This window comes from Pollachius pollachius, assembly GCF_949987615.1.
Source record: "Pollachius pollachius genome assembly, chromosome: 1".
Lineage (NCBI taxonomy): Eukaryota > Metazoa > Chordata > Actinopteri > Gadiformes > Gadidae > Pollachius > Pollachius pollachius.
In genome coordinates this window covers 25,318,884-25,346,223 of record NC_136934.1, presented here as the reverse complement: position 1 = coordinate 25,346,223, position 27,340 = coordinate 25,318,884, and the positions used below count along the sequence as shown (strand labels likewise).

Sequence of the window (27,340 nt, the reverse complement as noted above, 5' to 3'; positions counted from 1 at the left end):
GCGAGGCACGAAACCACACCATCAACTAAGTTGCTTGTTCTCTTGCATCTTCCTCATCCTCGCTGGTGTCTGGACTGACCAGGCCCATCGGATCACATTCCTCTTCCTCACAAACATCAAGGAGGACAGAGGCCAATGGACCTAGAGCAGTCTTATACCGCTGCAGGACCATTTGATGTCGTTCTTCCACTTCCGCAAGTCTTCTTGCCAAGAGACAGTGAAGTCCATTTTCATCTTCTACAAGTAGAGGACAGAAAACCCAACGACGTTAATATATATTGAAACATCCCCCACTAATTGAATACATTAAATGGGATCCCCAAAACTTGTCTTTAACTTACCGTATCTTGCAAGCTCCGTCTTGAGGGCCACTCCCAGGTTCTGCAACCACGTACAGTGCTGGGCCATCTCCAACACCAGGATAGGGAGCTCCTCTTCCAGCCGTGTTTTCAGCATTTCCTGGTCGTGCAGTCGTTTCTTGACCCCGATTGTTACTAATGATCCAAAATATTAAGATCAATACATGAGTATCTGGCATAACATTTAGCAATGCAACCATAATGGAAACAGAATTTAGAAATGATGTTTCTTTCCCAAAATCGTTTTATATATTACAAAACCACCATTATATTTAATATATAATTTCAGGATAGTTCACTATTCCGATATACTGCATGACATTTTAAAAGCATTGAAAAATGCATACCACTGCCATAGTCCTCCCATGGCCATATTGCGCCAGTGCTCTGTCCAGCCAAAGAGTGGTCAACCAAGGCCACATCAATCCTTTTGGAGAGGTCTGCAACAAGACTGTTGTATTTATCAATCTCCTGGAGAAGGCGCTTTTTGTCTTCCGTCAACTTTCTTCGGAGACGATGGCGAAGCTTGTTGCTGTCTAGATTGTTTAGGAGAAACGTAATATGCAGACACAAAAACCTTGTATAGGTTATATTAAAAACAATATAGATACATTGTTAGGTATACCGGATAACTCAAGAAAAAGCCTACATACCATTCTGACGGTAGAGGGTTTGTTTCTGTTGCTTTAGACCCAGATGGAGACCCTCAATGGACTGCTGGAGAACGTGCAGACCCGTTACTGGGGTCTCTGTAGATATCCGTTAGGGTGAAATTAAGCTCAGTGTACTGTATTCTATACAATGCAACCGAGTTTTCTAGATTTTTGCAGCACTAATGCTTCACTGATTGTGTATTATTTTGATTACCGTTTGAACACAAATGTCTGTAAGGAAACTGCAAAAAGGCATGTATATTGTTCTGTCCTCACCGCTCTCTGCCCATTCCTTGACTTCAGCAATCCACTGTACAGCCATTGCATTTGAGCACTGCAGGTCCTTCTGCAGTTGTGACAGCCTCTCTGCCTCTTCTTCTGCCCTTTTAGATGTCTAAAATATTTACAATAATTACAATAGGAACTCAGTCTGCCTAACAACTGGCACAAAAACATACATGAATATGAAACATACCTTCACATATCTTGTGGAGAGGGCCTTGTGTAGCGTCTCTGCTTTGTGATGGTTCCAACCCATTGCATGCACAGTGAGCATGTCCACACGTGCTGGTATAAGGAGAATTACATTATGTTCTGCAATCTATGAGCAATATTAGATGATAGCATAAACTCAGACCAAAGTGACTTACCTGCTTTTGACATGTACTTTGTTGTCAGGGCACAACGGGAGAGGTAGCTGTTTATTTGCTCCACCTCCTCACCGGCAGTTGTGCCTGCTCCCTTCTGATTCCGACCACTCCATTTTATCTGTTGCAAGGATGGGTGGATTTGGGGTTCATTAGAGCCAATGAAGCAGTTGGAAAACGTGGACAAATATTATGGAAAAGGAATTCAGCTTAAAGCTGTCCATTCCTATAGTAACACATGGCGTATTCATTTGAAAATAACAGATAACAGACATACCTCACACTTGGTAGCATGAGCTCTTGCATGCATGATGCTCAGGAAGGGCTTCATTTCTGTGAGGCTCTTGAGAGCTGGAATGACCAAAGCAACTTTTTGTAGGTATGGCCAGTATTTGCATGCCACATCCATAGCAAAAAACTGTGCCTTGCTTGGGAGAAGCTCCCTTTGGAGATACATAGGATACGCAAATATCTCTCCTCGGTACATGTTAAGGGCTTTTAAAAGGAAGCCATGCCGACACACCGCAACCTCAACGCCTTCCTCATCCAGTTTAGAGGCCCGCCTAGAGGTCTCCCTTGCTGCTGCCCATTGAGAGTCTCCACATGTGCCTCTCCCCTTTATCTGTGAATATAGTGCATACACATATTGTTAATGTAATTCACGACAAAAGAGTAGGGAGTATGGAATACTTCTAGAAGTCCAGGAAATGCAATGATTCCTTTAGTAACAGAACTATTTGAGTGTTTAAACTTAGCTTAAACTTACATTCTTCACCGCCATCTGTATTGTGTTGACAAAATCAGACACCTCACTGTCTTTGGCTAGAAATAGCCCATCAAAAAAGGGAGTGTCATTAGATCTAGGGGAAAAATATATAACATCCATTACCTACTCTTGTTGTCACTTACAGTCACGACTCAATTACCAAAGAGAACTTAAAGTGCACCTTCCAGTATGGCCAAAGCGATAAAGCTTCCTGTTGCCATCTGCTGACACTGCTACCATTTCAGGTGTGCAGGCAGGGCAGGTGAAAGGGGTATCACAGCAGAGCTGGTCTTTCTCAAAGGAGGCGTATGCAAACTCAAGAAAGCTCCTCTGCAGGGCATCCCCGTTGATCTGTCCAGACTAGAAAGTATATCAGAATATGGAAAACATTTTTGAGATAGTCAAAAAAAAAATAAAAAAATTGCTGACAATATTGGTGAGCATAATAAATAGTATTGCTGATGTCACTTACTCTTCCTGCACACAATGTGCGATGTTCCAGCATTTTTGCAAGGGCTTGCCTGGAGAATCCAGGTTAGATCAACTTCAGCTCCTGAAAGGTGTTGAGGAGGTCCACCGTGTAGATTGTGGAAGCATTTGCAGTAGCTGGCCAATATCCACTCCTGACTAGGTCTCTCACATCAGGGGCCCACTGCTGCAGGCATGTTTGGCACACATAACGTGGCAAATGCAAATCATAACGCCCTAACGAAAAAAACAACATTAGTCATAATCATTGACACATATTGTATATTAGACTAACAGAAGTCTAAATAGAGAACTGGTTTCTACCATTGATGGTAATCAAGATGACTGGTTTCCCAGCTTCCACTGTGAAGCTAGGGACCTGGCAGGTGCAGTGCTGTGCTGGCAGTGTGGGTAAAATGCGATCTGTCGAAAAGAAAAGTGAACATTCTGTATATGGCAGCAGACTGAATAAACAAGATAAGGATCAGGAAGTCTAGACAGGTAGATTTGTCAGACCTTACCTTGCTCATGTGTGGCATATATTCCAGTCTCTCCTCTTGAGATACATGTGGATGGGGGAATGGCTTTAAAGAAGCCATCCACCACGCTGTCCCTGTTGTGGAGTGGCCGTTTGCTGTGGTTATGCATGTCGCAGGCCCCACAAAACCACTGCTCCGGAAGGCACTCTCTGCACCTAAGCAGACAAAACACTCAAGTCAAGTCACTCAATTTATATGATATACTTTTTTTAGTGTACATAGATACATTCTATTATTTGATTGATGAACATCCAACCTTATAACAGCCGGCTTGTGGCAGAAGCAACACAATGGCTTGCCAACAGCCTCAGATTCCAAAAGGCATCTGAGGTGGTACGGCCGTGCTTCCTCCCAACGGTCAGAGGCTTTCTGCTGCCTAACAGACCACGATGATGCTGCGCTTCTCTCAGGCTCAGCAGGACAGGGGCTTGAATCCAGTAGGGCAGAAAGCCTCTCCATGTTTTGTTCTGCAAATAAAATATAACCAAATGATCTACATTCTATATACAGTATTTGGATTTCAGAATTAAACACTGTATATTTACCAAACATCTCTTGAGGATTTTGCTGTGCTCTGGGTAAGGGCAAGGAATCCTCTGAAGGAAGTGCCAACACCTCAGTGTCCATGCCTGTTAAACAGTACATGACAGATTAATATATCTCTACGGCAGACACTCAAGTGCTTGCACTGCTGCAAGAAACTCATTTGACAGTAAGTACGTCAATCAAACGGTCGTACGGCACTCCCTCTCCCCCGCTCCCATGTACTTGTACTTGGAATGGGTAGAGTCAGCGTTGAAGGAGAGGGGGTAGGACCATTTGAGTTGTGTATTTTCAAAATCTGCTGGCGTTTCGCAAATCCCATACCCAACCTTTAACGGTCCAAATGTTACAAATCGACTTTGACCCACGGGAACGAAAAATCGAATAATAGAAAATTCTGACCCATCCCTAATTGCCATGGGTAATTGTTTGTCACCAAATTAAACTAATCTGAATTTGCACATAAACAAACCTGTAGTTAGGCCACTCCATCGGTCTGCACGGCCTGTATGGCCCGCACGGCCTCCACGTCTCCCTCTGGCCTTGCCGCGTCCGCTCCGTTTGGTTGAGCTCCGTGGTGAATCCCCTCCAGATCTTGCCCGATTGACATTCTCCGCAGCCTCCTGTGTGTTTAAGTCCAACATCTTGTTAGACGGAGTTTCTGAGGTACTGAAACATTCATTTCATGTACAAGTTCAAGTTCAGTTAATGTACAAAAGGTTGTTACCATGGCTTCTGCAAGGAATTGGTCATGCATCAACCCAACGGCAAGGTGTCTTCCTTCTGTGCGGGGGTCACGGAGATCCAGGTCAAACAACTTGTCCATAGCAACACGAGAGAAAAGTTACAGCGATAGAATGAATAGAACTACTGCCGACAATCGATCTTGAGAATGCTTGTAAGATTAGCAGTCCTATCTATATGTCGCTCGAGAGCAGCGTCATAGAGCTCGTAAGTTCGCCCCTTCCGGTAGGCCCCTCATGGGACCTCTGAGATCGAAAAATATGAATGGGTTTCAATGGAGAGAAAGTAATTATTTTCTGGTCCCCGTCTTTATATGTGCTTGATTACACATATGTATACGTAGCGGAAGAGTCGGAGCCAGGCTGAGCCAAAGTCCGCGCATTTTCCACATAGCCTGCATTAATAGAGTCATTTTTTAGTTTTTATAGTTTTTTATAGCTGCTAGGCGTAAAGAGTTCACCTTTCAAAGCGGGATGTTTATTGCGGGGGAGGAGCCACGGCGGCAGTCGTGATCGTAATTTCCGGTTAGTGCACCACGGAGTACTCGATTTGGAACAGCACTCACATCTGAAAAATTAACGTAGTAGATAGTACGGATAGTATACTTCCTTTAAGTATACTCATGGAAGTACAGGTATTGGAACACGGCAGCCTTAACAGCATAGCCTATTTGTATAATAAGGGAAATAATTACTTTTCCAAAGCCAAAACTTACTTTATTTTTCAAGTTTTACAAAGAAGAAATCTAAAAATCATTGTACAAGATACTGTGTGTGTGTGTGTGTGTGTGTGTATGTGTGTGTGTGTGTGTGTGTGTGTGTGTGTGTGTGTGTGTGTGTGTGTGTGTGTGTGCGTGCGTGCGCGCGCGTGTGTGTGTGTGTCTGTGCGTGTGCGTGCGTGTGTGTGTGTGTGTGTGTATAACACGCTATTTTATGTTGAAATGCGACGTAATCCAGTGTTCACGAAAAGTACACTGTCAACGTATGCTTTTGGCGACTGGGTTGGCTCTCAGATATACGTGTTTCTAACAAGATGATATCATTAAAAGTTACATAAAGTAACAGTTTAATAACACAAACGCAGGAAGCACGTGAGCTGCTAGTTTAGCGAAAGCAACCTGACGTCGTTGAAACATGCGAGCGAGCCGATCAAATCCTAATAACTATAAAACTAAAGATCAGACACAATCACTGACTAAAGATTATGCAAGTAAAAAGTATATTTCTCGCTAGAAATGTTATTAGAAACACGTTTAACGGTGAATCGGTCCTAAAATATTGCATTTCCCATTCAGATAATAAAGATTAATAAAGATCATACACATTCACTGACTGAAGATTATGTAAGGAAAATGTACATTTCTCGCTAGAAAAGTCATTAGAAACGCGTTTAATGGTGTATCTGTCCTAAAATATTGCATTTCCCATTCAGATAATAAAGATTAATAAAGATCATACACATTCACTGACTGAAGATTATGTAAGGAAAATGTACATTTCTCGCTAGAAATGTCATTAGAAACGCGTTTAATGGTGTATCTGTCCTAAAATATTGCATTTCCCATTCAGATAATAAAGATTAATATAAGCTACGCCGTGTTCCGGAGCCGCGGGGGATTCTGGGAATTGGGGTTCTCAGTTGACAAATGGGGCTTTTGTTAACTTGTTTTGTTGTTAGGATACAAACGTGTCTCCCCCCCTCAACAAACGTGTCCCCCCCCCCCCCCCCCCTTCAACTAACGTGTGTCCCCCCCCCTACAATCGTGTGTCGTCGTCCCCCTCAACAAACGTGTCTCCCCCCCCCCCCCCCCCCTCCCCGGTCAACAACAGTCTCCCCCCCCCCCCCCCTAAACAATCGTGTCCCAAACCCCGAAACCCGCCTCCACAGCGGCACACGTGGATACTGTAGGTATAACACGCTATTTTTTACGTTGAAATGCTACGTATCCAGTGTTCATGGAAACGTGCACCGTCAACGTTTTTTCTTGGCGACTGGGTTGCTGGGTTGGTGTGTCCCCCCCCCCCCCCCCCCTACAATCGTGTGTCCCCCCCCCCCTCAACAAACGTGTCTCCCCCCCCCCCCCCCCTCCCCGGTCAACAACAGTCTCCCCCCCCCCCTAAACAGTCGTGTCCCAAACCCCGAAACCCGCCTCCACAGCGGCACACGTGGATACTGTAGGTATAACACGCTATTTTTTACGTTGAAATGCTACGTATCCAGTGTTCATGGAAACGTGCACTGTCAACGTTTTTTCTTGGCGACTGGGTTGCTGGGTTGGTGACACAAACCAGCACCGCAAACTTTCTCTCCCGCTTGAGATGACGTGTTTCTTTATAGTGTAACGACCTCGCCGGTGACATAATCATGTCGAGTCATTAGTTGAAGGTAGTTTTAATGGACCAAAAACCAGGTCACTGAAACCCGTAACATTGTAACAACATTGAAACCAACAGCTGAAAACCGGACCCAAACAAACCCCGGTTACCCCGGCAACACGGTCTCACTCGCGTGCAGGCCCCCACCCTCCTGTTCTTCCAAGGCCCTCCCCCAGCTGACCTAATGATTCGCCCCACACGCTGTTTGACAAGAATAACATTACAATACATGCACATAGAACAACTGGCATAACGGACAACGAAATATAATGTAACACATAACACACAAACTATTTAACTGTCCCAGGATCGCTACAATAGATTCATGGGTCTGATTCGCCGATTTCCCATGCTGATATCCCGAAAGATTCTCGGGCATCTTCGACAATTTGGCTATAGATTGTCTCATTACACGCTAAATAATATAATTATAGCCTAATTATATATATAGGTTTTGGCATAAACATAACTAGGGTGCACTGTACTATCTGCGCACACCCTTTCTGAAGCCTCTCTCTCGCTCTCTCTCTCTCTCTCTGTCCCTCCCGCTCTCTCTTTCTCTCTCTCTCGTAGCGTTTTGTGGAGAACGTTAATTGTCTTAGAACACTCCTATTCAGAATGCATTGGTTTACATTTCGTTTTGTGTAACACGCAAAAAGTCGGACTATCGTGCTCGGGAACACGCTTTAATAGATTAACGTTCGTGCGCAGGAGCACGCAATGGCGTGATACCGGGTTGCACGAGGAGACGTCGGATTTCCTGGGTGGCTGCAATTAGAAGAAGGGACCTTACTTTCGATCACATTCCCCAGTCGATGAGAGTGTGCTCTCTGCATTTTCACTCAGATAAGTTCTCTAAAAATGTCTTTAAATTTGTTTGTTGTCGTCTCTTAAAGCCACAAAGTGTACCTTATGTTGGTGCGAACCCTGAAGTTCATCTGAAGTTGTTGTCTAGCCTGCTAGCAGCTAGCTAACTACATAACAAACTGTTGCTTCTTCAAAAATGCTCGATGGCCAACCATCAATGTTGTTTTAAACTAAACTAGTTGAGATTCTGTTCATGATATTACAGCGTTTCCCACAGAAAATGTGTTAGTTAAGGTGGTGATTGTTTGGGTAAAACAGTCCTCTGCAACATGATTGTTTTGAGCTTTCCTCAAGATAATCACCACCTTAACATACACATTTTCTGTAGGAAACACTGAAGGTGAATTGTCCCCTGTGTCCTTAGCCTTTGTTCTGTGAGATCTTTCAATGTTAAGCTTAAAGCATTTATTACATTGATGAGTTTTCATAATATAAGTATTCTTTTCTAGGTAAACCATCATATGAGATGTTGGAGAACCAGTTTGCGGTTAGGCCACAGTGAGGTCAAGACAACAGATGGAGCGAGATATCAGCAGCAAGTAAAGCGCAGCATGAGCCACTGCCAGGAGCAAGTGCCACCGCTGCCAGAGCATCAGGACCAGCAGCCTCCATCCCCGGCACAGGAACAGCAGCTGCCATCCCCGGCACAGGACCAGCAGCCTCCATCCCCGGCACAGGACCAGCAGCCTCCATCCCCGGCACAGGACCAGCAGCCTCCATCCCCGGCACAGGACCAGCAGCCTCCATCCCCGGCACAGGACCAGCAGCCTCCATCCCCGGCACAGGAACAGCAGCCGCCATCCCCGGCACAGGACCAGCAGCCTCCATCCCCGGCACAGGACCAGCAGCCTCCATCCCCGGCACAGGACCAGCAGCCTCCATCCCCGGCACAGGACCAGCAGCCTCCATCCCCGGCACAGGACCTGGAATGTGGACTCTGCACATCTAGACAAGATGTAATCAACAGTCTTTTGGAAGAGAACAGAAAGCTGAAAGAGGAGCTCGATGAGTACCGGATGAATGAGAACTTTCTGAGTGGTGATGATAACACAGTGAAGTATTACACGGGACTTCCAAGCTATGTAATGTTTCAGACACTTCTATGCAGTCTCATGCCATATCTGCCTCAAGGTAGGATGAAGAAACTCTCACCCTTCCAGCTTGCCCTGTTGACTCTAATGCGCCTCAGACTAGACCTGCCAGTATAGCACCTCAGCCGTCTGTTTCGGGTACACAGGACAACTAGTCAGTGATGCCTTTCACCATACCCTTGGAGCGATGTATGCACAGCTGTGTCCATTGGTGCACTGGCCAAGCAGAGAATGTTTATTGACCAGTATGCCACAACAGTTCGTAGAATCTTTTGGGAAAAATGTAGCCGCCATTGTGGACTGTTTCCAGGTGTTTATTGAAAAACCCTCAAATGTACTAGCAAGGGCACAGACTTTCTTTCAGTATAAACATGCACCATGAAGTACCTAATTGTGATCATTTCTTTCATATCCGAAGGGTGGGGTGGGCGCACTAGTGACAAACATATAACATATAGAGCAAAGTGGTTTCCTCAACAAACTGTTGCCAGGTGACATTGTGCTGGCAGCTGGGGGCTTTCATATCAGGGAAAGTGTGAGTATAATGTGTGCTGAAGTTAAGGTACCTACGTTCACAAGGGTTCGTGCACAGCTGGATGCGAAAGATGTGGAGGAGACTAGAGCACATCTCGGGATTCATGTTGAGTGGGTGATTGGTGTTGTGCGCAACAAAGTTTAATTCTTACACTCCACTGTACCTGTGAACATGCTTAGCAAAGGTGAGGATGAAAACCTATTGCCGTTGGATAAGATTGCACTTTTTTGCTGTGCCTTAACAAACAAATGTTGTGCAAAAGTGTTGTTTGAGAGTGAGTTTAAAAATATTACAAATAAACATTTAAAAATATTTTAATTTAGTTTTATTTTATTTTGCATGTACAGTGGGCCGAACACACTTGCCCCAATGGTGTAAGGATGACCCATGGGGTGAGTGGAGGCTGGCAGAGCCGTCGTGAATGCATGACCTGTTAGATACAAGAGGTAAATAAATTAGAGAAACAGTAAAAAGCCTTGAAGACAAGGGACACATTTTATTTCAAGTTACAGCCTAGTCTAGACTTCAGATTTCCATTTGTCTGAAGCCTGAATCTCACAGACCTTACATTCACACCGTTAATGGCTTTAGTCTAACCAGACCATTAACACACCATTAACTACCCTAGCCTTACCAGAACTAATTTGTTTACTTCGAAGCCCCCAACACCCAATACACAATTTCTAAAAATGTATCATTGGGGCAAAATCAAATTACAACTTTACATAAGCATAACAAGCTGCAAAACATGTTGCAAGTTAATCTAACGTTTGTGTACATGGAACATTCAATTCAATTCAATTCAATTCAATTCAATTCAATTCAATTCAATTTTATTTGTATAGCCCTTAATCACCATTACAGTCTCAAAGGGCTTAACAAGTCAAATATTTATGACACCCCCCTTTACCCAAGCCCCCACAAGGGCAAGAAAAAACTCCCTTGAAATTAGCAAGGAAGAAATCTTGAGAAGAAACGCATAGTGGGGGATCCTTCTTCCAGGGATGGTCAGGAGAGCAATGGGTGCCATAATTGACATACAGGTAAATACATGCACAAAAAAGGTGATGTGGTGCTGGCCGGTTGACCATGAGGAGAGTCCAGGCATCCAGTCCAGTCACCGCAACATGCTAGAACAGACAGAATAGTGAATTAGAACGGAACAGTACATAGCGGGAATGTATACTGCATTAACAAAACACAAACAACCAGAGTGGTCTTCACTTCGCATTTTCACAATCGTTTTCACAATCTTATGTTCCAAATGCAAGATCGTAGAGGTGCGTTTTGAGCTTTCCTTTGAATAGCTCCACAGAGTCAGCTTCCCTGATCACTTGTGGCAGCCTATTCCATAGGAAGGGGGCTCGATAGGCAAACGCTCTCTGTCCGGCCGATTTCTTTTTAACCTTCGGCAGTGAAAGAAGGCCAGCTCCCGAAGACCGGAGGGACCGAGAAGGACTATAAGGAATGATCAGGTCCTTCAGGTAGGATGGAGAAGATCCATGCATGGCTTTATAGGTTAGCAGTAGCACCTTAAAGTCCGATCTGAAAGTTATTGGTAGCCAGTGCAGAGAGGCGAGAATAGGTGTGATATGATCAAACCTTCTCGTTCTGGTCAGCAGTCTAGCTGCAGCATTCTGTACAAGCTGTAGACTTTTTGTGGTAGATTTTGGTAGTCCCGAGAACAGTGCATTGCAATAATCCAGTCTTGATGAAACAAATGCATGAATCAGTGTCTCTGCATCCGCTGCAGATAACATTGGTCTGATTCTTGCAATGTTTCTCAGATGGAAAAAGGCAATTCTAGTTATGCTTCTAACATGTTGGTTGAAGCACAGTTGAGGGTCGAACAGGACCCCAAGATTCTTGACTGATGCACTCTGTAGGATGGCGAGTCCATCCAACCACAGTGAGACATCCTCAAACTCTCTCCGGTCCCGCTTCGAGCCGATAATTATCAGCTCTGTCTTCCCAGTGTTAAGCTGGAGGAAGTTTTGTGACATACAGCCCCTCACCGCAGCTAGACAGGACTCAACCCTCTGGATCTGGGGCGAGTTCCCTGAATCCACTGGAATGAAGAGCTGGGTGTCATCCGCGTAGCAGTGGAAACTAATTCCGAAGCTGCGGATAACGTCGCCCAAGGGAAGCATATAGATTGCAAAAAGTAATGGGCCAAGGACCGACCCTTGTGGTAAGCCAAAGCGTAGTTTGCAGTGTTTTGATTCTGAACCCTCATGGAGCACAAATTGGGTTCTATCTGTGAGGTACGATTCAAGCCAACCAAGAGCCGTACCCCCAAAACCAACATAGTGCTCAAGACGGTGAAGAAGAATGCTATGGTCGATCGTGTCGAACGCAGCACTCAGGTCCAGCAGCACAAGCATTGAGCTTGTATTTTTATCCAAGGCAAGAAGGATGTCATTTACAACTCTTGTAACAGCAGTTTCAGTTGAGTGGAAATTCCTGAACCCTGACTGGAAAGGTTAGAAGAGATTGTTCCTCGTCAGATAATCGACGATTTGCTTTGCTACAATCCTTTCCTGTACCTTGGACAGGAAGGTCAGGTTCGATATAGGCCGATAGTTCCTGACTAAGTCAGGGTCTAGGCCAGGCTTTTTGAGTAGCGGTTTTATCACCGCAGCCTTGAAATTGGAGGGAACAATTCCTGTTGAAAGCGAAAGATTCATAAGCGAGAGGATAGTAGGCCCCACAGTTGGAAGAAGTTCTTTAAGAACCTTGGAAGGGAGAGGATCCAACATACAAGTTGTTGGTTTCAATGCCTTTATCACCTTTTCAAGTTCCACCAGAGGAATTGCCTTGAACTCCAAGAAAGCGCGTCAGAATTCCCCATCCTGCCCCACAGGATGTGTAGGACAAACTGCACGGCAAGCATCAATTTCCTCTCTAATCGATTGAATCTTATTCACAAAGAAATCCATGAATTCACCTGCCATGATGGAAGAACTAACTGTCTCAGTCTGATTCTGAGTCAGACTCTTCACCGTGTCAAAAAGAAACTTGGGATTGTTTCTATTCAAGTTGATGACACGGGAAAAGTAGGCGTTCCTGGCAGTAGTCAGCGCACCCTTATAGGTGAGCAGACTGTTGTGCCATTCAAGATGAAAGACCTCAAGTTTAGTCGAGCGCCATTTGCGTTCAAGGATTCTGCAGCTTCGCTTCATAGTGCGCGTTTCTGCATTAAACCAGGGAGCTGTTTTTTTCAATGATCGTTTTTTAATTACGAGCGGGGCAACTGAATCAATGGCAGCAGACAGGGCAGCGTTGAGGTCATCAGTAAGGCAGTCCACAGAACCCCTATAGTTACAAAGAGGAGCAAGTGAACGGGGTAACTTATCTGCCATCGCTGTAATGGTTGCAGGTGTGATGCGGCGACAGCTGAAAGTAGCCTGCTGATCGTTGCAGGTGAAGGATACCACCACCTGGAAAGTGAGCAAATAATGATCTGATAAAGCTGAGGTGTGGGGAGAGACCACTAGCTGTGAGATGTCTACACCGCGGGTCAAAACGAGGTCCAGCGTGTTTCCACCGATGTGGGTTGGGTGCTGGACGAGCTGTTTGAAGCCAAGCGTATCTGTAATGGACAGAAAAGCCCTTGCGAGGGCATCAGATGGGTTATTCACATGAATGTTGAAATCCCCAATGAGCAAAATATTGTCTGAATATGTAGCCAGATCAGCTGCAAAGTCAGAAAACTCATCAACAAAAAGTGAGTACGGTCCTGGGGGACGGTATACTATAGCTGAAACGAAAGAGTCTGGAACTCGTTTCGCTTGTCGGGGAGCTGAGGAGCAGAACGCTAGCACCTCAAAGGATCTGAATGTATATCTATTCTTTGGCTTTAAGTTAAGCTTAGAATTAGATATCAGGGCTACTCCACCACCTTTCTTAATTTCTCTAGATACTTGAGCGCTGACGTAATTGGGGGGAGTAGCTTCGTTTAGGGCTAGAAACTCATCTGGTTTTAACCAGGTTTCACAAAGGCCCAGTATGTCGATCTTATTATCAACAATTAGATCATGGACCAAGAGCGCCTTAGATGAAAGCGACCTTATATTCATGAACCCTATTCTGAGTGCTTCCATTTTATTATTTTCAGAGGGAGTCCGATTAACACTCAGCTCTGAAGCGATCAAGGGGATGGTGCGATTTCGACATACTGGTCGCGGCCCTTGCCTGCGGGTTTTACACCTCAAGACAGTGCGAGGCCGCACCACCGTCCATATAGGAACAGCGTTATTTTCAGAGGGAGTCTGGTTAACACTCAACTCTGAAAAGATTGGTGCAATAGATACACCTTCCTGATAAACTGGATCAGCTAACCTGTTGCTAGCAGGTTTGCTAAGCTCCTGCAACCCAGCGTGCTGTGATTGGATGAGTCACGCCTGGATAAGACATCTGTCTATGTTTTTTGACATAATTGAGGCGCCTAACCCAGTAGGGTGTAGGCCGTCTCTCATGAGCACACCAGGGCGGCCCCACAAGGAGGGCCAGTTATCAATGAAACCAAAGCCCTGCTCCGAACTAAATCGTGCCAGCCAGCGATTTAGAGACAATAATCTACTATAGCGCTCATCATTACCCTTATCGGGTAGAGGGCCAGAGAGGATTAATTAAAGGATTAATTAAAACATCTCGTTCCAATATAGTGTTTACGAAACAATCGCAATAAATTACTTTGTCACTTTGGTCAAGAAGTGTCTGGTAAACGCAATGTATTCACAACACATTAGCATTAACATAAAACTCAAAAGGTGAAGCAACTTACCTTTGCCAGTACAACGTTTGGAGGCTTGTAGATGGCCAGGTCTTGCACCCAACCACAGCAGAATGTCTCATAGCTTTCTAGCGATTTATGGCTTTTAAATTCTTGGATCGTATATTGACTGATGCCAAAAACCAAGTAGTTCACTGTGTCCATATATGTTCAACGTGTAAAAGGTCCAGGTCTCTGTCCCATTCTGCTAGGTAGCTCGTATGGGTCGACATTGTTGAAATTTCACTGGTCGTTTGTTCACGCCTCCCTCTGTGGCAACCCATCTATGTGAACGATCATATTAATACTTTTTAACACAAAAATAGTAACAGCCGATAAAAAGGTGTCTTAAGTGTATAGAATAGTTTCATAGAATAGTATGCTATCTGGAACGGGGGTGTTTTAGTAATCTGTCTTTTTAAAATGTTTGTCTTTTTAAAAACACGTTTCCCTCTGGACAGTTGTTGAAACCACATTTCACACAAATTAATACATCTCGTATATACCATACCGATTCCCTCACACTTATTGGACATGCGTTAATATAATGCAAATCATAATGTTTCATATCCATATATAATGCTTCCGTTATAAATGTGTTTTCAAGAGGCTTCATAGAATAGTGTGGTAGCTGAAACTACATTTAAACACACACAAAACTGAGTTGGCATGAATCAGAACTTTGGAGCCACCCCAGGACTCATTGTAATCATTGTAATCCATTCTGGATCCATCAGTAGACATGATTTGATCTATCTATCTATCTACAAAAGATATTGATCAACAGAATATTGTAGGAGCAGTACTATTACACTTTAGTGCTGCCTTTGATGTCATTGATCATAGCTTACTATTGAAGAAACTTAACTGTTATGGCTTTACTCAATCTGCCGTAGCATATATCGAAAGTTATCTAACCAATAGGCTGCTCGTTAAAGAAAACACAGAAGGTTTTCTTTAACGGAAGCCTCTAAAATGAAAGACATATACACTGTAGGATTCCACAGGGCTCTTAACTAGGACCACTGCTCTTCTCAATTTCTACAAATGATCTCCCACTTGTTTGTAAAAAAAAAGCCTGTGTGTCTATGTATAAAGATGATTCACCACTCTACATGTCTGCACAAACAGTTGAGGAAATCAACTCAGCCCTCAACAAAGAGTTGCAGATGGTATTTAAATGGATCTCTGATTAGAAACTTGTCCTGAACATATCTAAAACCAAGAGCATTGTATTTGAAACAAAACACTCATTAAGTTCTAAACCCCCACTGAATCTGGTACTGAACAATGTTGCTGTTGAGCAAGTACAGGACACAAAGCTTCTGGGGGTAACCTTAGTCTGTAAATTATCATGGTCGAGACATAGATTTACTGGTGCAAAAAGAAGGGGAGGAACACATATGTAGTCAAAAGTTGCTCTTCTTTTTTAACACCTCATCTGACCAAACAGGTACTGTCACACTTAGATTATTGGTTGGTGGTCTGGTCAGGTAACATAAAAATGAATCTAGGGAAGCTTCAACGGGTACAAACCAGAGTAGCTAGGCTTGCCCTTAACTGCACACCGAGAGCCAACATAAATAAACATGCATGAACAACTCTCCTGGCTGAAAGATGATGTGAGGTTGAAAGCATCACTTCTTTCTTTCATAAAAAAACATTGATACATTAAATAACCCAGACTGTTTGTTTAGGCAGCTCCCACTTAGCTCTAATGTGCACAAATATCCCACCAGACATGCCACCATGTTACAGGGAAGCGTCTGTCTGTCTTTCTGTCTGTTTGTCATTTCCCTAGTGCCAGTGGATCATCCATGGGGATTGACCCTACCCTTGACCACAGACCACCTTGGGTCTGTCAGACATCCTGTTAGCAATTGCCTGTCCTTGTGGTAGATAAACCATAATGTCTACCATCGAAATAGGTTACATACATACTACACGCATTAATATACATATATATTAGTAAACATATCTCGTATATACCATCCCACCTTTTTCCCACACACTTATTTGACATGTTACTATACGGATACAAACTATATGATACGAACTATAGTGTTTCATATCAAAAATAATACTCTTATAATATTATTATATTATATAAAAATAACTGTATTAAGAGGATTTATGCAGTAATAAATTAGATAAAACATCCCTTTTAACACTTTAACGTTAATACAAACATAAACTATTTCACTAAAGCCATAAAGCAATGGCTACTGTACAAACAAACATGTTACCATAGATAATGTGTTACTTTCAGTATGGTATTGCTATACTTACCTCCTTCTTGTCTGTGATTGTGAGCTTACTAACTGTTTAAGAGTTCCATGTTTGACTATTTTATGTTTTTTGTTTGTTATTCTCTTCACTTTTAAATATTTTTAATGGCATATTACATTAGATCTTTGTGATCTGAGTTTGTGTCCTTGTCCATGTAATGTCAATCATCTGTGTAACTACATGTTGTCCTTGCTTTTACGCTTTTGTATGTTCTATCTAGCATCATCCTGCCAGGGACTACAGATGAAAAATAGTTGTATAACTAAATCTGGTACATTTACATGTCCTATGCTATGGAAATGTTGATTAATGTACAATGTCCCTTTTGAATAAATAAATAAACAAACAAACGTTCACAGATTCTAACTCTCACTCCCCCATCTAGGCATACCCCACACACCCGTCAGTAAACACCTCACTGTAGGCCCTAGTGTTCCGCATCACGTGCCTGCAGACATCCTGATAACACACACACACACACACACACACACACACACACACACACACACACACACACACACACACACACACAACGTTTAACCACTCACAGTGCCCCACAACTTCCGGCTCCGTGGCCCCCACCCCTGACACCGTAACCCCATCCTGTTAGCCCCCCCGTTTTTACGAACACAAACCCCCACACAAATGGTATTAACACACTCATGACCACACACACACACACAAACACACACACACACACATCCAGCACAAACACACACACCCACACTGTGGCATCCCGCCACTTAAACCTCGGCCCGGGCGGGTCCGAGGATCAGTAGTGGACGGGCTATACCGCCGCCACCCACCAGCCGGCGACAGAGAGCACCATGTCTCTTCCCCCAATCAGCGAGATGGGGGACACCTGGCCACAGGGAGGAGGAAGCCCCGGAACCAGCTTAAGGAGCACGGAGCGGGAATCGAGGAACGAGTGATGCGAAGGGACTACGCAACACGCCAGCGAACTAGAGGCTCACGGAGACCCTAGAGCGAGGACTGACATTTCAATTCGTGTTGAATAAATGCCGCGTGCGGCTTAACCCTTGCTTAACGTGTGATTCATACCGGGAACCTGGCACTATGGGAAGCGGGCTAACACATATGGTGGAGAATGCAGGCAGTCTGAACGACCCCACTACGCCACCAGTCCGCCATGCAGAACCCGGACGGAACCGCGGCGACGGCCGGCCAGCAACAGCAGCGGGAGACCTCGGAGAGCCTTGCCCTGCTCCGCGTGGCCGTGCTGCGGCTCACCCAGCACGCCGTCCGCGCCGCCCCAACCGCCGCCCCGACCAGCCGGCTCACCAAGCTGGGGCCCGACGATGATGTGAAGGCCTACCTAGAGGTCTTTGAGCGGACCGCCCAGAGGGAAAGCTGCCCCGAGGAGCAGTGGGCCCATATTGTGGCCCCGTTCCTCACCGGGCCCGCCCAGCAGGCGAGCCAGGACCTACCGGCGGAGACTGCCCGACAGTACCCGGCCCTCAAACAGGCGATCCTGGCGTACTACGGTCACAACCTCGCAGCCCGCGCGCAACGTGTCCACGACTGGCGATTCGACGTCCGGGGCGCCGTACGGACGCAGATCGCCCAACACAGTCAGCTGGTGAAGCGGTGGCTGGCGACGGGGGAAGGACCCAGCCCTATCGATAGGGTAGTTATAGACAATGCCCTTCATTGGCTCCCGCCGGACGCCCGACGCATGCTGGCCCACCACCATCCCGACACAGTGGATAACCTGATCCGACAGCTGGAGAACTGGCAGGTGGCCCAGCACCTGAGCTTCGGAACCGGAACCATCTCACGACGCGTCGAGACCCGCGACCGGGGCCCCGGCACCCTCCCCCGACCCGCCGAGTGGGATGCAGGAGAGTCGCGAGGGGAGGTGCTGCTTTGAGTGTGGCCAGCCCGGCCACCTCGCCCGCTACTGCCCGGGAGACCGAGACGCGACGATGCCGTCGGCCTACGCGGACCAGGGGACGGGCCGACCCTGCATGCTGGCGACCTGCTGGGCGCAGGGGACGTCCGGAAGCCAGACCATACCGGCGCGGGTTATGACCCGGGACACGCAGGCCCTTTTGGATACCGGCAGCGTGGTCACCCTCCTCCGCCCCGAATTGGCGGGCGGGAGGGAAGGGGAGTGCCAGAGGGTAGCGCCTCGGGCCACAGCCCGAAACCCCCTTATCCCCATGCCAATCATAGACACCCCCTTCGAACGAATAGCACTGGACATCGTGGGGCCCCTTCCCAAGACCAGCCGGGGACACCGCTATTGGTGCTGGTGGACTACGCCACCCGGTCCTGAGGCTCTACCCCTGCGCGCCGCCACCGCGAAGGCAGTCGCCCGCGAGCTAATGCTCCTCTTTAGCTGGGTAGGGATTGCGAAGGAGCTACTCACCGACCAGGGCTCCTGCTTCATGTCACGGGTCATGAAGGAGGTACTCAGACTCCAACAGGTGAAGCAGCTCCGGACCTCGGTCTACCACCCCCAGACGGATGGCCTGGTCCAGCGCTTCAATCAGACCCTGAAGCAAATGCTCAAGAAGGCCATGCACCTCGACGGTATGAACTGGGACCAGTTGTTACCTCATGTGTTGTTTGCAATACGGGAGGTCCCCCAGGCGTCCACCGGATTCTCCCCCTTCGAGCTGCTATACGGACGAAGGCCCCGCGGCATCCTGGACATCGCGAAGGAGGCCTGGGAGAGCCAGCCATCCCCCACCGCACCACCGTGGACCACGTGGAGCAGGTGAGAGACCGCATGGCCATGGTGTGGCCCATCGTTCGGGGACACCTCCAGCGAGCCCAGCAGGCCCAGGTGAGGGTCTACAACCGGGGAGCCCAGCAGCGAACCTTCCAGCCCGGAGACCTGGTCCTGGTCCTGGTTCCCACAGCGGAGTGCAGGTTCCTGGCCAAGTGGCAGGGGCCATACGAGGTGGGGGAACGCGTGGGAGAGGTGAACTACCGGGTCAGACAACCAGGGAGGCGAAAGCCGACCCAAATCTACCACGTCAACATCCTGAAGCAGTGGAGAGGGGGGGAGGAGAAACCCTCCGACCCCGCTCCCCTGGCGCTGGCGGCCCGGCGGGAGATCCCAGAGGTCCCGGTGGGGGAGGACCTCAGCCCGGCCCAGAAACACGACCTAGACAAGGTCGTCATGCAGTACCGGGACGTGTTCTCCGAGCTGCCCGGGAGGACCACGATCGCCCACCACAACATGCGGTCGACGCCGGGAGTGAAGGTGAGGGTCCACCCCTACAGGATCCCGGAGTCCCGGAGGGAGACTACACAGGCCGAGGTACGCCGGATGCTGCAGCTCGGGGTTATCGAGGAGTCACGCAGCACCTGGTGCAGCCCGGTAGTCCTCGTGCCCAAACCAGACGGGACCTACCGTTTCTGCAACGATTTCAGGAGGCTGAACGAGGCGTCCGAGTTTGACGCCTACCCCATGCCCCGCGTGGACGAGCTCATAGAACGCCTGGGGCCGGCGCGGTACCTCACGACCCTGGACCTGACCAAGGGGTACTGGCAGGTACCGTTGACCCGGGCGGCCCGAGAGAAGACAGCATTCTCAACCCCCGGGGGTTGTACCAGTACACTGTCCTCCCCTTCGGAGTACATGGCGCTCCGGCCACCTTCCAGCGTGTGATGGACCAGCTCCTGAGGCCCCACCAGGCCTACGCGGCGGCCTACATCGACGATATCATCGTCTACAGCCCTAGCTGGGATGTCCATGTCCGCCAGCTAAGGGCCGTGTTGGGGGAGCTGCGGAAGGCGGGCCTCACCGCCAACCCGGCCAAATGTCGTCTCGGGCGGGAGGAGACGGCGTACCTGGGGTACCAGGTAGGGAGGGGAACCGTGCGGCCACAGGACAACAAAGTAGCCACCATCTGGGACTGGCCCCAACCCTGCACAAAAAAAGCTTCTTCCCAACGAGCGAAATTACTCAACGGTGGAGAAGGAAGCCCTGGCCATCAAGTGGAGCCTCGAAAAACTCAGGTACTAACTCCTAAGGAGGGAGTTCACCCTGGTCACCGACCACGCCCCCCTGAAGTGGATGGCCGGGGCCAAGGACACCAACGCCCGGGTGACGCGGTGATTCCTGGCCCTCCAGAGCTTCAGGTTTAAGGTGGACCACCAACCGGGCAGGGAGCACGCCAACGCCGATGCCCTGTCATGCCGGGATGCCTGCCTGGGCGGGTTTACCGGCAACCAGAGGCCTGAGTAAGCGGTGGAGGAGTCTGGCATCCCGTCCCTTAAACCTCGGCCCGGGCGGGTCCGAGGATCAGTGGTGGACAGGGTATACCGCCGCCACCCACCAGCCGGCGACAGAGAGCACCACGTCTCTTCCCCCAATCAGCGAGATGGGGCACACCTGGCCACAGGGAGGAGAAAGCACGAAGCGGGAGTCGAGGAACGAGTGACACGAAGGGACTACGCAACACGCCAGCGAACTAGAGGCTCACGGAGACCCTAGAGCGAGGACTGACATTTCAATTTGTGTTGAATAAATAATCCTTACTTAACGTGTGATTCATACCGGGAACCTGGCACTGTGGGAAGCAGGCTACGACAACACACACACACACACACACAGTGTGTGAACAGAGGCCATAATACTACTTCCGGTCTGGGACCGGAAGTAAGCACATTAAAATGTACCCCTATCTGGGGTATGAGATTTACTACTCACATCAAACCATTAGATTCGCCGTGCATAAATAGTTTCTGAATTCTCCCTCTACTTGTTCCCTAAATAATGTCCTATATCCTTCACTGTTTAGGGATTAGTGAAGGAACAAGGGAGCCACATTGAACACAGCCCATATGAATGTAGCTCAAAATCATCAGAACATGATTATATATATGATGTCATAGGGGATTACCAATAATTAAATCAACAGTTAAACATGTGATGGAGTGAACAATCCACATGTTAACAACATCTGATGGACTGAGTGAGCAAGATGTTAATAACAACATGTGGGGGCTGTAGCAAGACCCACTTGTAAACAACAACATGTGATGGGCTGCATGAACCTAATGTAAACAACAGCATGTGATGGACAAATGTTAGACAACAAATGTAAACAACAACTGGAGATACAGGGAATTATTATTTGAAGGTATTTAGAATTCAGAATCTAAAGAAGTAGATCAAACAATAACAACAAATATTTACAGGACCGCCAAGTTCTAAATAAACTCTGGATTTGATCTCAGTAGCATAAGACAGTGTTAAGGGTGACATAGGAATCCTCCTGAGACTCTCCCGTGTTTCCTAGTTAAGGCAAAAAGCAAAAAGGTATTACGCCCAATCACGTTAGTTTCTCCCGCTCTTTGAACTGAACTATGAATCCTCTACTAATGAACTGAAAACCCCAGGTGTGTGATTTCAACAAACCATGTCACCTCTGCCACCAGTGGCCTAATCAGTCATCCTTTGTCTGTGGACACCGGAGGCTGGGATCCACTTTGTACTCTTCTCTTATTAAGATGAATGGTACGATACTTTACCTGCTGAAACATCACTTCAGGCCACCTGCCTGCAGGCTCCTGTACTTCTTGGACCCCCTGGGAAGAAAGTTAAATCTGTGCTTTCTTTAAACAACAAACAGAAATCAAAGTGTCTAGAAAGCATAATTCTAAATGTTTGACTAATTAAGTTTGAAATTTGGCCCAAGGGAGGCCGGGATGAATCCCGAGGGAATCAGGACGCATGCACTGCTGCTCAGCAACCATACCTTGATAGCAAAAGCAAAAAGGCTTCTTCTCTCTCCGACTGACAAACCACATGCAACATCTATATTGAAGGGTCTGCCAAATCTGTATAGGGCTTATGGGAAATGTAGTGTATACTATAATCCAAATAATTGTGTTTATTATAAGCTCTCTTCTGTAATCCGCATACATAATTGCTGTGTCTTTAGCTAAAGGGGAAGATGTTTAATAATGGAGCCTGAGTATAAGAAAACCAACCTGGGCCCTGTTTCCCGATAACGATGGATCCACGCTCATACGATCATTCTCACAATGGATCTTGCGATCCATCGTAAATTTCTTTGGAGCGTTTCCCGAAACTCCTCTTAACATGAACGCGCGTTCACTGCACTCACGGCGTTCGTAGGATTGTAACTGTCTACTGACACAGTGCTGAAATGGGCTCCGTAGGAGGGGAAGACGCAGGAATGTCGCAGGAAAATGGGGTTAAAAAGCTTTAAAGTATCTCCCCAACAAGGCCAACAGCAGAGTAGCATACGAAAAGAATAGACTGCAATAATATGAATGCTAAATATATTAAAACACAATTGATTAGGCGTAGGCCGACATATGCATAAGGCCTAATCCTGAATGCAGTGTGTGTAGATTTTTTCACTGCATTTTCCCCTATGAAATAATTCCATATTAACAAACATCAAAAATAGCTTGTGTCACAACTGCATTTATCTTAATGTGCTGATTTCTGAAAACTGCTTTGCGCAGCAAAGAGAGCCGACTTTATCTGATTCCGCATAAGGTTTCATTGATTGGCTCACAATCCTGTCGGCCTCCGTGTAGCTGGAGTGCCACACTGACACAGCGTAGGTCAGCAGGCTCTCGATGGTGGAACGGTAGAAGGCCACCAGCAGCTGTGTGTTTAGATGCTCCCTCCTGAGCGAAAGAAAGTGTAGCCGCTGCTGGGCCTTCTTGACGAGTGCTGAGGTGTTGACCGACCAGGAGAGATCAGCAGAGATGTGGACTCCAAGGAATTTGAAGGACTGCACTCGCTCCACACCTTCACCGTTGATGTACAGGGGGGCAGGGGCAGCTCTGTTCCGTCGGAAGTCCAGGATGAGTTCCTTGGTCTTGGTGATGTTCAGTGCCAGGTTGTTAGATACACACCACTCACCAAGTTTCAGGACCTCATCTCTGTAGGCCGCCTCGTTTCCCCCTGTTATAAGGCCCACCACCGTTGTGTCATCAGCGAATTTGACAATGATGTTCTCTGGGTGGGTGGGACTGCAGTCGGATGTGTAGAGGGAGTAGAGTAGTGGGCTTAGCACACAGCCCTGGGGAGAGCCAGTGCTGAGAGTGCGGGAGGAGGAGAGGTGAGGACCCAGTTTCACCTGCTGGGGTCGGTTGACCAGAAAGTCTTTTATCCAGGAACAGGTGGGTGGTGGGAGCCCCAGGTTGATTAACTTGGGGATCAGAATGTCTCTTATTATAGTGTTAAAAGCTGAGCTGAAGTCAATGAAGAGCATCTTGACGTAGCTCCCCCTTTTCTCCAGGTGACTCAGCGCTGAGTGGAGAGCGATGGCTATTGCGTCGTCGGTGGATCTGTTAGTCCGGTATGCAAACTGGTGTGTGTCCAGGGTGGGGGGGTGACAGGCTTTGATGTGTCTCAAAACCAGTTTCTCAAAGCGCTTGGTGATGACTGGGGTGCTGAGTGCTACGGGGCTGAAGTCATTGAGGCTGGTAGTGGGTGACTTTTTAGGGATTGGGATGATTGTGGCAGATTTCAAGCAGGATGGGATAACGGCTTGTTCCAGAGACTGGTTGAAAATGTCAGTGAAGACCTGTGATAGCTGGTTGGCACATGCCTTGAGCACCTTCCCTGGTACTCCATCTGGGCCTGCAGCCTTCCTGGGGTTAACTGCGCTGAGCACCCGCCTCACGTCCTGTACCTCAAGAGTGAGTGGAGGGGTGCTGGAGGTTGATGGGGGTTGTAGTGGTGGTTGGAGTGATGTGGCTGAGTGCTGTGTTTGAGACTCAAAGCGGGCAAAAAAGCTGTTCAGCTCCTCTGCCAATGCCGCATCTGAGTCCCCGGGTGTCACAGCACAGCCTCTGTAATTGGTGATGGTCTGTATGCTCTGCCACACCTGCCGGGGGTTGTTGAGCTGTTCCTCTATCCTCCTCTTGTATTCTTCTTTGGCCCACCTAATGCCTCTCCTCAGGTCGGCGCGAGCGGCGCTGTACAAGGCTCTGTCACCTGATCTGAAGGATGAGTCACGGGCCCGGAGGAGCGTGCGGACCTGGCTTGTCATCCATGGTTTCTGGTTCGGGAACACCCGGATGCACTTTTCCACAGTGACATTCCCAATGCAGTACTTGATGTAAGACAGTACTGTGTCTACGAATGTAGCCAGGTCTTCATGGTAGAAGGCTTCCCACTGTGTTTGTTCAAAGCAGTCCTGCAGTCGGGGGAGGGCATCCTCAGGCCAGGTGGTAATGGTCTTCTTTGTGGGCTTTGTTTGTCGACAGAGGGGGGTGTATGCGGGGCTGAGGAGCAGGGAGAGGTGGTCTGACCGGCCCAGGTGGGGGAGGGGTACGGCTCTGTATGCAGCATACAACAGCAGCTAGTTCTCTAGGTAGAAAGAAGGGTCTGCATCTCACCGACATGAACTCCAGGTCAGGACAACAGTGTCTGTCCAGAATAGTGCTGTTGTTACACCAACCTTCATTCACGTAGATGCAGAGCCCTCCTCCTCTGCTCTTTCCGGAGTCACTGTTCCTATCCCATCTGTGAAGCGTGCGGCCTGCCAGCTGCACCGTGGCATCAGGGATTTGTGTATGTAGCCATGTCTCTGTGATGATGAGCACGCAGCATTCGCGGACATCGCGATTTCCAGCCAGCTGCTTTTCCAAATAGTCCGTCTGGTTTACCAGGGACCTGGCGTTTGTAAGGTAGAGGCTCGGCAGCGGAGGTTTGAGAGGCTGTTTCCTAAGCCTGGCCAGTAGCCCAGTCCTGCAGCCCCGTCTTTTTTTCTTTTCTTATTTTTTTTACTATAAACAGTGCATTCTAGCGCTCAAGCTGCTTGGATCTCCCCGTTGGTTTAGTTCTCTGGCGATAACGTAGAGGCTCCCACACGCTCTCTCTGCTGCCGTCGCTCCAGCGCAACACACACACACACACACGCACGCAGCACCGCGCTACTAATTCCGCCGCTAATAACAACTGGTGGTGCGGACTCTGGAGAGTCAAGATCGACACTCGCCTCTGATAGATTGAAGTCTTTGGAGACTTACGCTTCACACGCACACGCACTCTCACACAAACAGGCAGACAGACAGACACACACACACCACTCCATCGCTCCCAACGCCAATCGGTGATCCGGTAAAAAAATAGTAACGCAGTGACTTTGTTGAGTAACTTTAATTTGATTACTGGTTTGGAAATAGTAATGCTTTAGACTACCCCTTACTGAAAAAAGTGGTCCGAGGCCAGTAACGCGCTACTAAGTAACGCGCTACTAAGTAACGCGCTACTAAGTAACGCGTTACTGGCATCACTGAGTAGGCTATAGGTCTTTTTACACTGCCAAGCCGGTTTGGTCGCAGCCTGGCACGCCTGGCGATTTCACCTTCTTATCTCAAGTTTCCTGTGTGAAACCGAGGGGGTCAAATCCCCCGTTCGTCATGGCGCAGGCTTCCTTGGTTCACTGGAGAAGGCGGGGCTGCGCACGGAGTCTCTGACCTCTTTAGAATAATTTGTTTTATTGCATACTCCCGAATGTTTTAATTTTATGAATGAAGACACCCGCATGCAATAATGAGTTCACGTCTGAGTGTAGACTACAAACGCGATTAACTATGGTCAGCGATGTTCGTTACTGTCTAGACACGGTCCAATAAATAGTGAACTTCATCACAGCCTCACCAAAGCGCCTACAGTGCTTGATGCAAACAATCGCAACAAAAAACGCCTGCAGAAATTCTCAGACACCCGCTGGTCTCAGCATGATGCATGTCTACAGTAGGCTATGTCTTCTGTCATTGATTAGTATAAGGACATTTTAACCACTATGGTTGAATTAAAATCGGAGGGAGACAGCAAGTGCAGCTCGAAAGCGACCTCCCCACACAAGAGCAATGGAATCATTAGATTTTATTATACGGCTTGTGACGCAGCGTTTGATCGGTACATTTCGGCTGCGCATGTATTTTTGGAATTTTAAATTGCTGCAATAAATTATGTTGTTGTTGACTTCTAACATGTCTCTCTCTTTGCTGTTTGAATTTAACAGTAGTCCATGAGTAATATATTGCGGTAACCACTGTTTTTGGTTGCGAAATTGCGCCAGCTGGGCATTCCGTGGTATTGGATGTTTTAATAAAACACATCCAATACACGGAATGTCCGCTGGTGATGCCACTGAGGCTATAGTAGGCTAACGATGCTCTTAGCATCCTACGAGTTCCCCTGGTGTCCTCGTTAGCTACTAGCGTTTTCAAAACGTTCGTTACCAACGATGCTTTCGGAAAATGGTGTGAAAACTGTACGATGCTCGTACGACGCACTTCACGATCCACTTAGGCTAATGATGCTTTCAGGCACAGGGGCCCTGGTCTCACAGGAATCCGTGAAATGATCACAGACGCTTAACTCAAAGTCTGTGCAATCCTCACGGAAACACGCCAATTTCCGGGATATGGCCACGGATTTTGCTCCAATGCAAGTTAATGACACTCCATGCCACATACACAGATCCCAGTCTCAACGACTGAGTCGAGCAAGGGTGCTTAACTCAAAATCCATGGTGGCCTCACGGAATCACTTAAAGGGGAACTATGCAACTTTGGCCACTTCTTCGCTGTTTTCTTGGTTTGCGCTTGCATTGAGCTCCCCCTACAGCTTTGGAGGAGATATTTTACAACACTGTCATAACAACTCGTTGACGACCCTTCCCCAACCACTTCTACGCTAGCCATGTGC

General features: G+C 47.5%; 2 protein-coding genes and 1 long non-coding RNA gene across 3 annotated transcripts; all 3 read right to left on the bottom strand.

The window, feature by feature from the left end:
• Positions 1–5: 5 nt before the first annotated feature.
• LOC307074982 (uncharacterized protein) lies at positions 6–2,009 on the bottom strand. The gene is made up of 8 exons (XM_079735434.1): positions 1,937–2,009; positions 1,663–1,780; positions 1,488–1,579; positions 1,289–1,406; positions 1,013–1,108; positions 707–895; positions 342–494; positions 6–237 (listed from the first exon to the last, which is right to left on the bottom strand). Exons 1-8 carry the CDS (start codon positions 1,988–1,990, stop codon positions 26–28), a joined length of 1,032 nt encoding a protein of 343 aa, XP_079591560.1. The 5' UTR covers positions 1,991–2,009; the 3' UTR covers positions 6–25.
• An 89-nt stretch (positions 2,010–2,098) lies between these two features.
• Positions 2,099–2,772, bottom strand: LOC307089258. Its single transcript, XR_013812613.1, has 3 exons — positions 2,607–2,772; positions 2,426–2,519; positions 2,099–2,281 (listed from the first exon to the last, which is right to left on the bottom strand). It is a non-coding gene; the product is annotated as an uncharacterized lncRNA (long non-coding RNA).
• Positions 2,773–3,194: 422 nt separating this feature from the next.
• LOC307081728 (uncharacterized protein) lies at positions 3,195–4,920 on the bottom strand (the record flags this gene model as incomplete). Its single annotated transcript, XM_079745031.1, has 6 exons — positions 4,703–4,920; positions 4,448–4,598; positions 3,978–4,061; positions 3,689–3,899; positions 3,415–3,587; positions 3,195–3,316 (listed from the first exon to the last, which is right to left on the bottom strand). The coding sequence occupies exons 1-6, from the start codon at positions 4,799–4,801 to the stop codon at positions 3,195–3,197; spliced, it is 840 nt and encodes a 279-aa protein (XP_079601157.1). The 5' UTR covers positions 4,802–4,920.
• Between the last annotated feature and the right edge of the window lie 22,420 nt (positions 4,921–27,340).

Bases quoted from the DNA above. Each gene is read 5' to 3' on its own strand.
- LOC307074982 (XM_079735434.1), bottom strand. From the start codon at position 1,990: ATGAAGCCCTTCCTGAGCATCATGCATGCAAGAGCTCATGCTACCAAG. The intron at 1,781-1,936 runs GTATGTCTGTTA...TCCTTGCAACAG, and splicing joins CTCATGCTACCAAGTGTGAG to ATAAAATGGAGTGGTCGGAA. The intron at 495-706 runs GTATGCATTTTT...TTGGATCATTAG, and splicing joins ATGGGAGGACTATGGCAGTG to TAACAATCGGGGTCAAGAAA.